The 13,968-nt window shown below is 41.4% G+C and overlaps 1 protein-coding gene across 1 annotated transcript in view; it reads left to right on the top strand.

Moving 5' to 3' along the window:
* The window catches only part of LOC109423481 (calexcitin-1), a 169,127-nt gene that overhangs the window by 100,595 nt on the left and 54,564 nt on the right, over window positions 1-13,968 (top strand). Inside the window, exon 3 of the mRNA XM_019698454.3 lies at window positions 6,162-6,287. Coding sequence (XP_019553999.1) covers window positions 6,230-6,287 — 58 coding nt within the window. The 5' untranslated portion in view covers window positions 6,162-6,229. The remainder of the gene's footprint in view (window positions 1-6,161; window positions 6,288-13,968) is intronic.

The following is a 13,968-nucleotide window of genomic DNA, read 5'->3' as shown; positions in this document are numbered from 1 at the left end:
AGCTGCCCGGACGCACGATGGAGCCAGAATGAAGAAAGTTTTCGCTTCTGCCGCACCAGAGATCTGATCCGGTGTGAACTGCTTAGTAGCCCCACAGAGACTGCAGTGCACTGGTACCGCACACGGCGATGCGAAGACGACTAGCAACAGCCGACGACCACCGCGCTCGGCTAGCCAAAGCATACTGAAGGGAGAAGCAAACGGAGAAACTGGCTAGCAGCCTTCCGATGCGTTCCCCTCGAGGTATGAAAGAATGATGAAAGATGAGAAGAAGTTTGTGTGACCCGGCGTCTTTCTTGGAAAATTATTCGATTCTCTCTTGTGGAAAACATTTTCGAAGCCCTTAGAAGGGCTGTTGAAATCTATATGCTGAACAATAATTGTTTAATTATTGCGTACATGAGGTAAAATCCGCTAGTTATGACAATCAAATCCAGAACGGCAGCGTTTGCTTAGTGTGACGGCCCGTCACTGACGGGACAGCAAGCCCTCGCTGCTGCCGTGTCAGTTTTGCCGTGCACCACTGTGAACCGGTTGGTGGTGGCTCCAGTAGCCGCACGACGACGATGCGAAGGTGAACACACGAGAGCGCAACCACCGACCGACAAGCACCGCGCTTGGCTTGCCAAAGCATACTGAAGGGAAAAGCAAACGGAGAAACTAGCTAGCTGTCCTCCGATGCGTTCCCCTCGAGGTATCACGAAAGAATGATGGAAGATGAGAAGAAGACAATAACTTATATACTAGACGGCTGTACGGCAAAGAGGTTCCCTCTCGCACGTTATTGGTTAGATGAAAGGAGGGGGGGGGGGAATTAATGATGCCATACAGAATTTCGCACAATGCATACCAAATACTTTCGAATAATAATTATCGCATTGAATTTTCGCAAATCGATCGGCACAATTATAACGTTATTATAAGATTTAAGAATTTTGCGAAGACTTACACACATTGAAATATGGCAACACTGAGTAATACATTTCATCAAAATGAAAATTTCTTCATCATCTGAGTTGAAGAAAATGTTTTCCAATTGCCAATCAAGTAGCACAGTTTTGACACATTTGAATTGAATGTCTCATTGTTGCGACAAAGCGCAGTTCAATTTTCACACAGCGCTCATAGTGATTGAAACTAATATGTCCCGGGCTTTCCTCCTGAGAAAATTATTCGGATCACTCCCGTGGGACACTTTCGTAGCCCTTTCAAGGCCTGTTTTAATTTACTTGCAGTATTTCTGCAAGCGCGTTCCATAATTTTGTTGATTCCGATGTTGGCTTGTGCTGCCCGAACGCCCGATGGAGAAAGTTTTCGCAGATCCGATCCGGTGTGAACTGGTTGGCGGCCCCACTGGTACCGCGCACGGCGTTGCCATGACGACTAGTATCAGCCGACGACCATCGCGCACGCCTAGGCAGAACAAACTGAAGGAGGGTTTCCTCCTGAGAAAATTATTCGGTTCACTCCCGTGGGACATTTTCGTAGCCCTTTCAAGGGCTGTTTTAATTTACTTGCAGTATTACTGCAAGCGCGTTCCATAATTGTGTTAATTCCAATGTTGGCTTGCGCTGCCCGGACGCCCGATGAAGCCAGAATGAAGAAAATTTTCGCAGAGCTGATCCGGTCTGGTTGGCGGCACCACTGGTACCGCGCACGGCGACGCGACGACGACTGGTAGAGCAAGTGGCAACAGCCGACGACCACCACGCTCGGCTAGCCAAAGCATACTGAAGGGAGAAGCAAGCGGAGAAACTGGCTAGCAGTCCTCCGATGCGTTCCCCTCGAGGTGTCGCGGAAGAATGATGGAAGATGAGAAGAAGACAATAACTTATATACCAAGCGAGAAAACCCAAAAAATGTGCTCGCTCGTGATTGGCTGGATAAAATTAAAACATAGGTTCACTTTTCTGCAATTTTCAATAGTTTGCTGTTGAAAATCAATAGTTGTCTCTATTTGACATGAAAGGGACATAGTTTTGCGATTGTTTGATGGCAAAATTTTAAAAATCGGTCAATAAATGGCTGAGTTATTAGCGTGCAAAATCTTTCATAATTTCGTGACGGTCGCAAAATTTAGATTTTCATTTTACACCCGGTGCCGTGGTACAGTACCGTACCTTCCCCATAGACGTAGTTTACGTCAAAACAAAAAAAATCGAAAAATGCCAAGTCTTACCTCCTAAATCAGTTGTTTTGGACTCCCAGAAGCTATATTCAAAATTTGAGCAAAACCGGTTGGGCCTAAGGGGGCGCTCAAAACGCTTGAAGTTTGTATATGGGAAAACTTGGCCAAATGTATGCAGAAATTTTAAGTTTTCGAATTTTGCCGCTAGGTGGCGCTGTAAGTGTTGAATAATCGAAATCTTTGGTATTATTGTAGATGACTATATATCAAAGAACTTTGTCCGCGAAGTGATCCGACGGCTGTGAAAAAAGTTATACCCTAGGCAAAGTGAGTCAAAGTATTGAGATTTCATTATTGATATTATTCCTTTACATGTATTGGAAAAAACAACTATAAAGTTTATCCTCACTTTACCTAGGGTATAACTTTTTCCACAGACGTTGGATCACTTTGCGGTCTTCGACAAAGTTCTTTAATATTTAGTCACCTACAATAATACCAAAGGGTTCGATTATTGAACGCTTACAGCGCCACCTAGCAGAAAAGTTCGAAAACTTAAAATTTCTGTATATATTTGGCCAAGTTTTCCCATACAAACTTCAAGCGTTTTGAGCGCCCCCTTAGGCTCAACCGATTTTGCTAAAATTTTGAATGTAGCTTCTGGGAGTCCAAAACAACTGATTTAGGAGGTAAGACTTGGCATTTTTCGAAATTTTTGTTTTTCATATAAGTGTGGGCCACCTTAGTGACGATGCAGCACGAAACCATGCAACTCGCCGGAGTTGTAGCGGAGATGTCGAACCGCCCTACGGCTCGAGCTGCATGGTCGAAACCTGCCGAGGAGAGGCGGCCCAAAAAGCATCCATCAGAAGAAAGGGAAGGCCAGTGAGAGTAACTCAGGCTGCCAAGTTCGTTGCGAAACGCGCAAGGGGCAGGGAAACTAACCTTAAAATGAACGGTGGCCAACCGAAGCAAGGGAAGGAGAACCCATGGATTACGGTTGGAAAAAGAAGGTAGTGGGAAAAGTGAAGTAAGCCCGCAAACGCGAACGTAGCGACGCCCTGGTCTTCAAAACTAAGGCGGACACGTAGGCCGAGGTGCTGAGGGCCACGAGAGCAAAAATCAGCTTTCCCCGTTGGACGCGGATGTAACAAGCATCCGATCTAGCAGGATCGAAGAGATAATGCTAGTGCTGAAGAAAGCGGTGGCCAAGAAGGGAAGGGAACAGGTGAGAGCCCTGACGGCGGAGGCGACTCTCCAGTGTAAAAACCTGGACGAGATCACCGACGACGCAGAGGCGCTTGTTGCCACCCTCATGCAGCCGCAGATCGCCACGATTAAGCTCTCAAGTCCCAGTATGGCAACTGCCAAAATCAGAGTTGGTCCCGCAAAGTAGGTGTTCCCACTCAGCATCTATGAGCCGCTAGAGACGTGCTTCTACCTATGAGCAGGTGGAGGCCCCATGTTGGCACGTTCTTCTGTGTGCCTTACTTATGGGAAGGTCATATCGTCGTGCACTCGATATCAGTTGTTGATACTTGCTGTGCAGTTGGAAGCAGGCGTCGTGTCGACCATGTCTGCCTTCCGGGGACAAGAGGAGCGGTAAGGACCCCTCGGGAAACTGACTAAGCATCAGCATGCTACCTAGGTGGACTCCCTTAAGCGATTCATCGATGTTCGTTTCTGCAGGCTACGCAGATAGCTTTGTGGGTGCGATGTGTATTAGCCCCCCTCTGAAGCAATGCCTTCTTGTTGATGGTTCCGGAGAGACAAACGCTTTATCTATAGGAATGTTGTTTAGTGAGTCGAGGAACGAGTAGTCCTAGATTTTACTTTTGTTGTAGAAGACGGCCATAGCCCCGTACTACCTGGACCTCCCTGTTTAGGTGTCTGTTGAGCAGATTTCCTGCCATGGTTTAGACGAAAACCCCTCTCCCTCTCCGCTATTCAATGCTTAATAAATCTTTCAAACAAAAAATCGCAAAGAAGGTACTGCCCTCCTTGTTGCGCCCACCTCAGTGATTTGACAAAGTTAGTATCTGGTAACTATGGATATGTGATAGAGGTATGTTAGTCGCCAACAAAAGTTTGCCGGAGCCGGCTGCCTTGTTCATATCTGCAAATACCGGAACAGAAAATGTAATAACATGTTTCTATGACATTCCGCGATATTTTCCATCCCTGAATGTAAGAAAACTGCCGCAGAATTTGAATTTACTGTAAGACCGGCCCTGTTGCACACATCCGCAATCGTTTACTCGCTCACAACGTCGCTCAATATTGAGGGAAATGATCCAAATCCGGTTTCACCACCCCAGTTTCCCACAGAATAGAGATACAGGCCCTAGAGGCATCGGAACAACAAACCACTCTCGGGTTTGTGGCTCGTTCGGTATACATGCAACAGTCAAAGTCGTCCTTCAATGAAATTCATTCCAGTCAGCCATCAATGCGTGGCGAGATGCTAGGTGGAACAGGGGCGATGGTTAAGCTATGGGGTTTCTGATGGGAAACGTGCGTTTCTCCGAGAAGAATGAATGATGTGGGAGCCGATTTGCATGCACAAGTTTTATTTCGGCGTTGACATCTATATGTTTACCTATTTGATCCATTCGTGCTCCGGGAATGTCATCAGCTTAATCTTCTTTCGGGGGACTCTTTGCATAGGCTGTTTGGCAAAAAGAAAAAAAAACTCTTTTGGACAATTGTTGCTACATGCTGGGAACGTGACCGGGATGATCCTTAATGGGATTGGTTTATTGGGGTTTTGTTGGTTTTTCAGTATTGCTTGCTTGTGTATTCGCATGGAAGATTTGTGTGGACATTTATTGGTTGGATCAAATGATTTTCGTTTTGCGAGCATGTTTATTTTATTTGCCTATTTTAATAGAAAAACCAATCAACGAGGTCCAGATTTGCCTTTAGGAAATTTGTTTTTGCAATTCCGCTTAGCAACGTGTATTTAGGTTATGTTCATGGCATTGAGAAATTTCGCAATTTGGCATTTGTGGTTTTAACACAAATTACAACAATCATTCCACATCGCATCTGCAATGATTTTTGTAATTTGTGTTAAAACCACAATAACCAAAAAGTTTACATTGATAAGCAAAACTTAATCCCTTAGCACTATATCCCATCTCAAAGCTATCAGATCAAAATATTAGTAAATTGGCAATTAAAGTCTGTATTTCTTTCTATCAGCCCAGTACAGACTTAAAGTGTTTTCGTTCCAATTTCACAAGAAATAAACTCGCAATTAATATAGCGCTTTCAAAGTCTCCAGGTCTACTCTTTGATAGGTACCTACTGCACCGAGTCATCCCACCCGGTAGATTGAACCGGTAGAAGTTCGAATTTCCCACACCGTAGCACAAGCCACGCTGCTTGTTCTAATGAGTGTTTTTCCTCCCTTTAACTTTCCAATCCTATCTGGCGCTCTGCAAACGGCAGGCTCGAAGGTGTGTCTTTCGCCTACTACCGTTTCTTGTTTTTAATACGACTTCTCTAAGTTGAAAGCCAATTCTTAGGTTTATTGTTTCAGCCTTGCTTTCGTAGAGTGGAGAAAATTTCCACTGGAAAAAATACTGCTAAATGGACTAGGTACCTTGGGTTTATTGCGGATGTTGTTTCACCTGGCTTATTGGATCAAATTCTAGTTTAATGAAAGGCTACATTATGATATTCTATTTTCAGTATCGTATTAAGAAAGAATTTAGCTGAACATTGATTTATCATTAGAATTCAGGAATTTTTGTTATAGTTGAAAATATTCTCTTGCTACTATTTTAGCTCAGAGACATGCTCTTTGTCCTAATTCGAAAATTGATCCAGGTGTTATGTTACAAGAAGAATGATAAATTTGAATTTTGATATGTTTCAATCATGTATGCGATTGAAACAAAAACACATGCTGAAAATCTATCAAAGGAAACTCATTTTACGATTTATATAAAATAATAGATACTAACATGATGTGTGATCACCGCTTTTGATTGAAACTAATGCTTCTCATTTTGCTTTTCTTTCACAGTTAAACCTCATACCTTGTTGAGAACGCAAGTCTTCTGACTGACGACGTAAAACTCGAAACCCACAAACATGTCCATCTCCGAATTTCGCAAGAAGAAGCTACTATACGTCTTCAACGTTTTCTTCGGTAAGTTTAAATTGTTCAAGTGGAAATGAAAATTACTCTGATCAAGTGATGTAATGTGACTTTAATGGAAATCCCAAGATGCAGGAGCGCATCAGGAGTAGCCGTCAAACTGGCACTATTGACCGCGTTTCTAACAAAAAATCGTGTCTGTGTCTGCTTGCTAGACGATTGTGCTTGTTTTACCGCTCTATTGAAATAACGTTTTGCGTGCGTTTTACCGTTTGAATCAAACTAGTCGATTGATTGATTGGTGACTGTCGTCCTACATTACCAGTGCCCGTTGGAGCCAAATACGTTAAGGCTTCTTACGGCGTCATCGGCATCGGCAGCCATGTTGGATATCTGGCTCGAAATTTCAAAGCGACAATTCTCCGCCACCAAAGCAAATATTCGTATGAAAAAGTATCATCCTATTTGCTCACTCGCAGTGATTGCGATGATACTTTTTCTGCTGCGTTGCTGCAGAATTGACAGTTTTTATCACTTCAAAAACGCGAGGCAAACAATCATTGAAAATCAAAAGTCCATGATTCGTTTGAAAGCTGAGTGATGCATCATGACACCTTAATTGCTTGTTTGTACCGAAATGGATCATAAAAATAACTAAAACGGCCGCTATGAAATGAACAGATAGCGCCACCGTAGCCTTGTGTGTTTGACGTACACGGGTAAAATTCTGCTCCCAAAAATCATAAAAACGGCTCATGATTTCATGAGCCTAGTACATTTTCGTTTTATAAAAATACACCATGATTTGTAATCATGATAGTATGAGCCATTGTCTCGTAACGCTACCAATGCGTTACTTTTTTCCTGAAATCCTATTCTTATTTTAAATCTTATAAATCTTATTTTTGAGATTTTGAATCATGGTTTCGGATGCGCATCGCTTATGAATCTGAGAACCATAAAGCTAAATCATGTCATTGAGATTTTGAATCATGGTTTCGGGTGCGCATCGGTTATGGATCTGAGGACCATGAAGCTAAATCATGTTATTGAGATTTCGAATCATGGTTCCGGGTGCGCATCGCTTATGAGTCTGCTGGATTAAAAAAAAAATTGCCGCCATTTCGGAGGTGGTTTAATGATGACCCAAAAGCAAAATATGTTTCTATAGTAATCACTATGAAGAATATTCAATAGCACAGAAAGATGCGATTAGGATGGTGCTGGTGTCGTTTGACCGGAACAGGAACGAAGCCGTAACGGGATCGAACGGATCCGGGGCGAGGAATGACAGCCACAGCCGGTTGAGGTGGAATGAGAATGATGGCGTGCAATTGAATGTTACTTATACATTTTTTTTTCAATCTTCTTCTTCTTCTTCTTCTTGGCGTAACGTCCTCATTGGGACAAAGCCTGCTTCTCAGCTTAGTGTTCTATGAGCACTTCCACAGTTATTAACTGAGAGCTTCCTCTGCCAATGACCATTTTGCATGCGTATATCGTGTGGCAGGCACGACGATACTCTATGCCCAAGGAAGTCAAGGAAATTTCCTTTACGAAAAGATCCTGGACCGACCGGGAATCGAACCCGTCACCCTCAGCATGGTCATGCTGAATACCCGTGCGTTTACCGCCTCGGCTATATGGGCCCTATTTTTCAATCATTAGGGAGAAATTTCAACACGCTTTTTTTTACTCACGCATCGCGTACATCGTTTTTTATGCGGCCAAAACTAACAAATGGGGCTGGTGTCGTTTGACGGCGCCGGAACTGGAAACAAACGAAGTCGGAACGGAATTGGACAAGGAATGGCAGCCACTTTTGAGCTAGAACAAGAACGATGGTGTGCAATCGAATTTAGAAATGAGTAAAAACAACGTAAGATATAATTTTCGGCACATTTTACTTACCAGTTTCTTTGAGAGAATTGTTTCACGACGAACACACTAGACGCTAATAACACAAAAAGTGACATAACTATTGTATTTTAAACTATATTTCAATTAAAATAATAGCTTTTTTCATTTTTTTCCACCAATCACCAACGATACCACACACTGAATGATCACGTTTTGACAGGTGTGCGGGGTGCGCGTAACGCTTGATAATTTCCATGAGTTCAAGCTCATAAAAATGGTTGCAACGAATCATGATATTAGTTGCTCAGATTATGAAATTATGATTCGTGATCATGATTTCATAAAATGACAAATCTTTATGTTTTATGATTTGTGAATCATAAAAACAGGTTTAGATTTGTTCATGTAACTTAACTGCTGTCACTGTGTTACAGTCCATATACGGTGGCTCTTTTGTTTTGATGCGGTGAGTAGCAGAAAAGTTGGCCTCAATGATCCATTGACTGGAAAAAAATCTGTTCTGGTGGAATATTCGTCAAAACAATAGCCATCATCATCATCGTTGTTATTTGCATCGGACTCTGTATGTGTAAATAGTTGCTACACGCCATCTACCGTTGAATAGCAAAGTCTCGTTCCGAAATAGGGTGCGACAGAATGGAACCAAAATGATGGGAATGCCGAAACGTTTTATCTGCTGGAGATATCTTGGTTGTGTGCGAAGCCTTCTGCGAAAGTATTCGTCGATTTCATGCAAAATGTGTCGGAATATCGGAAAGTGAAGCTGATTCATGCCTGAATAGAAGTATTATGTGGATGTGCGAAGACTGCCAAACCTTGATGGAAAATATGCGTTTCCGCTCTTCCGCTAATGCAGAGAGGGCGTTGGAGACTCCAGATGTTAAAGGGGTTGACATCATTCAAAGTGAAATTGCAAACTTGAGTGAAATGGTAAATCAGTTGAATGGAACGATCGGTACATTGAAAACTTCATTTCATGTTTCATCAAATGCTGCCTCGTGTGATGCATTATCATCACCTCCGAAAGATGTTTCACTACTATTGCGACATTTGCACCCATTTAGACTTGGCCGAAATTCATTATCATCACAGTCAAATTTCGCACACGACTTCGCAGCGGCTGGCATGCACAAGTTCGGTTGAGTTCAAGACAGGGGCGTCGGATGCACAACAGGTAAACAAAATAAGTTTGATTAGTGTGAAATTTCGCTGGGAAATGATGGTTCAGTGGATTCTCAAATTATCACAGTAGTCTAAACATTAATGAGAAACCCAATATCATCGACAAAAATTGCACCCGATGTGTCAATGTCTACGGATGATCGTATCGAGGATCGTGTTGAGGTTCCTGATGGACGTAACGAAACTTTCAAACTCTACCTGTCGAACATTGCTGTTGACGTTAGCGAGGATGAAGTCAAACGAATGGTCAGCGATGCTCTTTGTTTGAATGAAATCTATGCGATCAACTGCCTCAAACCTACCTGGAAAGATGCTTCTTCACTTTTAAAGTAGAAATCGATAAATGGTTTCGAGATAAAGCTTTGAACTCATTTACCTGGCCAAAACGAATACGCTACCGTGAATTCAAAGAGCACACCGGAACAACATGGCGTCTGGACCGTTTTATTCAATCTATTTAAAAATGATTTTGAACGATTTTGATTTTCAATTTGAAATTCGGCTTTCCACTTGATTGAAATTATGAATTGTACTATTTTATGTTATTGTTTTGTCAGTTATATTGAAGTATTGAATAATGCGTATGTTTTTTTTCTGTATGTCAAGCGTTCAGTGTAGATTACAAGCGATAGTAATCAAATAAGATAGTATAGACTGTTTCAGAAATTATAAATACACTAACGATAACCTGCCATTTCAATTTGAGCACATTATCCAAAAAAGTTTCTTCTAGCTCTTATAGTAAACATGCTATCGTAGCAAATAATACCAATTTTGTTGATGTTTCTGGTAAAAGTTAAAAAATAGGGCTCTGTAAACTAGATGATTAAAACTTGAAGTTGCACAAAGTGGTCAAAAAATGTAGCACAGTAGAAAAGAAAAAAATCCCGAAGATAAAATATTTAATTTCCAAGCATAATAAAAATTGCTGTATCGATAATAAAAGATATTTCTCGATTGGCAAGATTAATTTTTACTGGAATATTTGATCAAGAACTACCATTACGGGCCTTCTCAAAACAAAAATTTTTGTTTCAAATTTCTCAACAACACCAGTAGCAACAAACGTCAAGCAAACGAATGTCTTAATTACTGCTTACTGCATTCGTTTTTTTGGTATGACAAGCTTTGCCATCTGAAGCATTGAATGAGCTGAAAAAATAAGTTTGTTTAGATTAAATGCGTTCAGAAAAGCTAAGAAACTGTGTGGTAGTTCTTATGTTCCGTCGAAAACCTTAAAAAATGAGAAACTTGATCTCCGAAAAAAAGTTGTGGAAATGCCTTTATCGATTTTTCCCAAATTTTGATCGAGGCATTCCTTAGACAACTTGTTGAGAAAGCGAATGTGGTAAAAATTTAGATAATTTTTGGTATTTAGTGATAAATAATGTTGAAATAATTAAAAAACACCTTTGTGCAAATGCAAATTTGAAAAATTAAGTTATTTGTTAGAGAACTCGACTGTTCTTTAAAATATCTACACAATTGAAAGGAAATATGAAAATATGGAGTACAATATGCTATACTCTGAAAGAAGTTGGTAAATATCATTAGAACAGTTCGTTTAATTTAATAAACAAAGTGTATTTATAATTTCTGAAACAGTCTATAAGTAGGTTTATGAATCAGTCTGTACGGTAGCCTTACTAAAGATGTAAATAAAAATAAACATTGAAGTTGCTCTACAGTGGTAAATGCCTCTATTCTAATGCTGGCGAACTACAGTCAGGTTTTTTTTACGCGGGGGATACGTACCGCGTAAAAAAAAACTCAGTTCAAAATTCGAAAAACCGCGTAAAAAAAGTCTCACCATTTCTCGACGAATCATGCAAAAATAACACAAGTTTACAAAACAAAACGAAAGTCGTGAACTTCTGTCAACGACCAAAATTTTTGAAGTGCAATTTAGTGCTGATTTCGAAACCGACCTTCAAAAAATTTAAAGTAGAACAGTTTTTTAGTTTTAGCTCAATATCGAGTTTTTTAACTTTTCAAAATATGTAATTTACTAAAATTCAAATATATTGCGTTTTGTTCAACAAATTTTAAATATTTTTCCATAAATTAAAAGCTGAATACAATGCCATTAGATCATCTGAATACAGGTTTTGCGTCAGATTGATGAAATTCAAGATATTGGCGAGTTTTAGGGACGATCTCCTTAAATTTTAGCAAAATTTCCAAATTTTTTTTGAAGAAATGTATTTTTCTCAATATGAAAAAATCAACTTAAAAATTCTTTCTCGACGTTTATATGACATATCATATGTAGGCGAGTTACAGTAAAAATTTCAGCTCAATCGGAGCATTGATTACGGAGAATGAGATATTTGAAGTGAGCGACTTTGCTTAAAAATAGAACAAAGATTTCTAATCATCAACCTTGTATGGAAAGTCGAAAAAATTTCCGCTCTACTGTAATTTTTTTCCTTCGCGTTTTCGAACTCAGGGCATGATTCTACACCAAAAATGATCATCAGCTTACCGAGTTCAAAAATGCTGTAAACTAGTGTAAGACGATGAATTTTTGTTTATATGGAGTTTTCATTTACGCGGCCGCGTAAATGAAAACCGCGTAAAAAAAGACCTGACTGTATCTCAGTGGTCTTTGTCACCGACAAGGTAGTACCCGAGCAGAAGAAAAAAAACTCAATAAAAGCATATTCTGATATGGAGATCAAAAAGTGTTATTGATTTGTTTGACGTAAAAGGTAAAAGTACTGAAAATAGCTAAAATTTACTCCTCGACCAGCATTATCATATCAAATTTAGGTCTTTTGAGAGCTAACCAATAGCAGCGAGCTATTCAGTTGATTTTCAAATATCAAATTTTGCTATTGGTCAGAAGTCCTGGGAACAATTCTTTGCTATTATTTTCAGTACTTTTACCTTTTATATCAATCAAACCAATATCAGGTTTTGATCGTCAGTACTTGACATCTGCTCGGGTATCTATGGTCGACCTTACCTTACGGAAGCCAAACTGGCTACTCGAGAGACAACCTTGGTGTGCTACAACAATCTGTTAAGAATGATGATCTGGAACACCTTTCTCGCCGTGTCGAACAAGCATGCTGGTCTCTATGCTGACGGGTCTCCGGGTGATTTCCCCGTCTTTGGCAATAGAACCAGGCTGTGCCGCTTCCAAACCTCTGGAAGACTCCCTCGTCCAGGCATTTCTGCATAGCAGACCTGAACATCTCGGGAGCTTCTGCACTTACCTGCGCTACTTTACTATCTTTCAATGATGTATTAGATTATGAAATAGCATTGATATCACTGGTTCAAATATTTTTTCGTTTTTCTTTTAAATTTTGTTTACTTCTACATGTCTCCCAATTTATCTTTTGTCTATTCAAATTTTTGTCCTATTCGACCTTTCGTCCATTTGATGCACGGCATGCTTAAACCTCAAAAGGTCATATTACTTATCAAAGTGAATCCTGACCCAACGATACCTTCCCTACTAACAATCACTCCTTCCTGCAGCCTTTGGTGGAGACGTGCGGTAAACGCCAACCTTCACATAACAAAGGTTGCTATTAATATTCCTTCACTTTTCCAACCTGACTGCAAGGACGTGGCCGGCGCCGTTATTGTACTGTTAAAGAGAGCCTCTGAAGCGTGCACAGTGAGAATGTTGACCACTCCCAGTCAATTATTCAGTTGATTCATTGTGCAACTGTCATTGGTTCGAGTCAATCACGGAGTAGCAACCATAGATATGTGCAGTCAGTCTAAGCTAAGCTAAGCTAAGCTATTCGACCTTTCGTCCATTTGACCTTTTGTCCTTCGACCATTTATCCTTCGACCATTTGCCCTTCGACCTTATGTTATTCGACCTTTTGTCATAGATTCATTACTGCCGGCCCCTTCCGTAGTGCCGTGACGAGCTCTTCCACTTCGGTGACCTAGACGACCTTCAGAGTCGCCTCTTGTCTGAAAGCCCTCATCTCTACCCCTTCGCCAAGGACCTCTTCTGCAAAACTTTTGTAGGCTGCGCCCTAACGCTCCTCATAGCGCTTCAGCTCCAGGATTATCTCGCTCGTACGAGTACGTCTGATACTGCGCATGTCGGTTCCCAGTTCCACGAGCTTGGCGTCGCTTCGCATCGTCTTCAAGACGTCCGAGTTCTTCGATTGTTCGGTCTTGATGACGAACGCGTCACCTTTCTCGCGTTTGGCACCTACTCTTTTACGCCTTGGTTTGGCATCCCTAACTTCTTCTACCTACGGTTTCGTCTTTTTCTTCAGTTCAACCTTCGTCTAAGGGAGGGTCATCCCCTTGGTTTGCCCTACTCTGAGGGCCTACCAACGGCCGCAACCCATCCTTCCGGGACGGGCCAGCCTTCCCAGCTTTCTGGGAGCCCTAGCTGGGGTAAAACTTGCCGGCATTACTGCCACCCTTTGGAGTAAGTATCCGCCTAGCCTTGCGGGTACCGCCAGACAGCACCTCACCTGACGGCTACCTCACCCGCTTCTACGAGTGCTTATTACGAGCAGTCGCATTCACCATACCTTTTGAACTACCTGCGAAAGCAAAGGCCTCCGTCTGGGTAGACTTCGTATCCTTTACTTTCACAGGTTCCGCCGCTGCTGCAGTCTTTACGAGTCTCACGTACTCCTGCTTGGCTTCGTCCATCGGCTTACGAAGTCGTAACAGGGCCGCT

Source organism: Aedes albopictus, chromosome 1 (assembly GCF_035046485.1).
Source record: "Aedes albopictus strain Foshan chromosome 1, AalbF5, whole genome shotgun sequence".
NCBI classification, from domain to species: Eukaryota; Metazoa; Arthropoda; class Insecta; order Diptera; family Culicidae; genus Aedes; species Aedes albopictus.
This window is presented reverse-complemented; position numbering and strand designations above follow the sequence as displayed.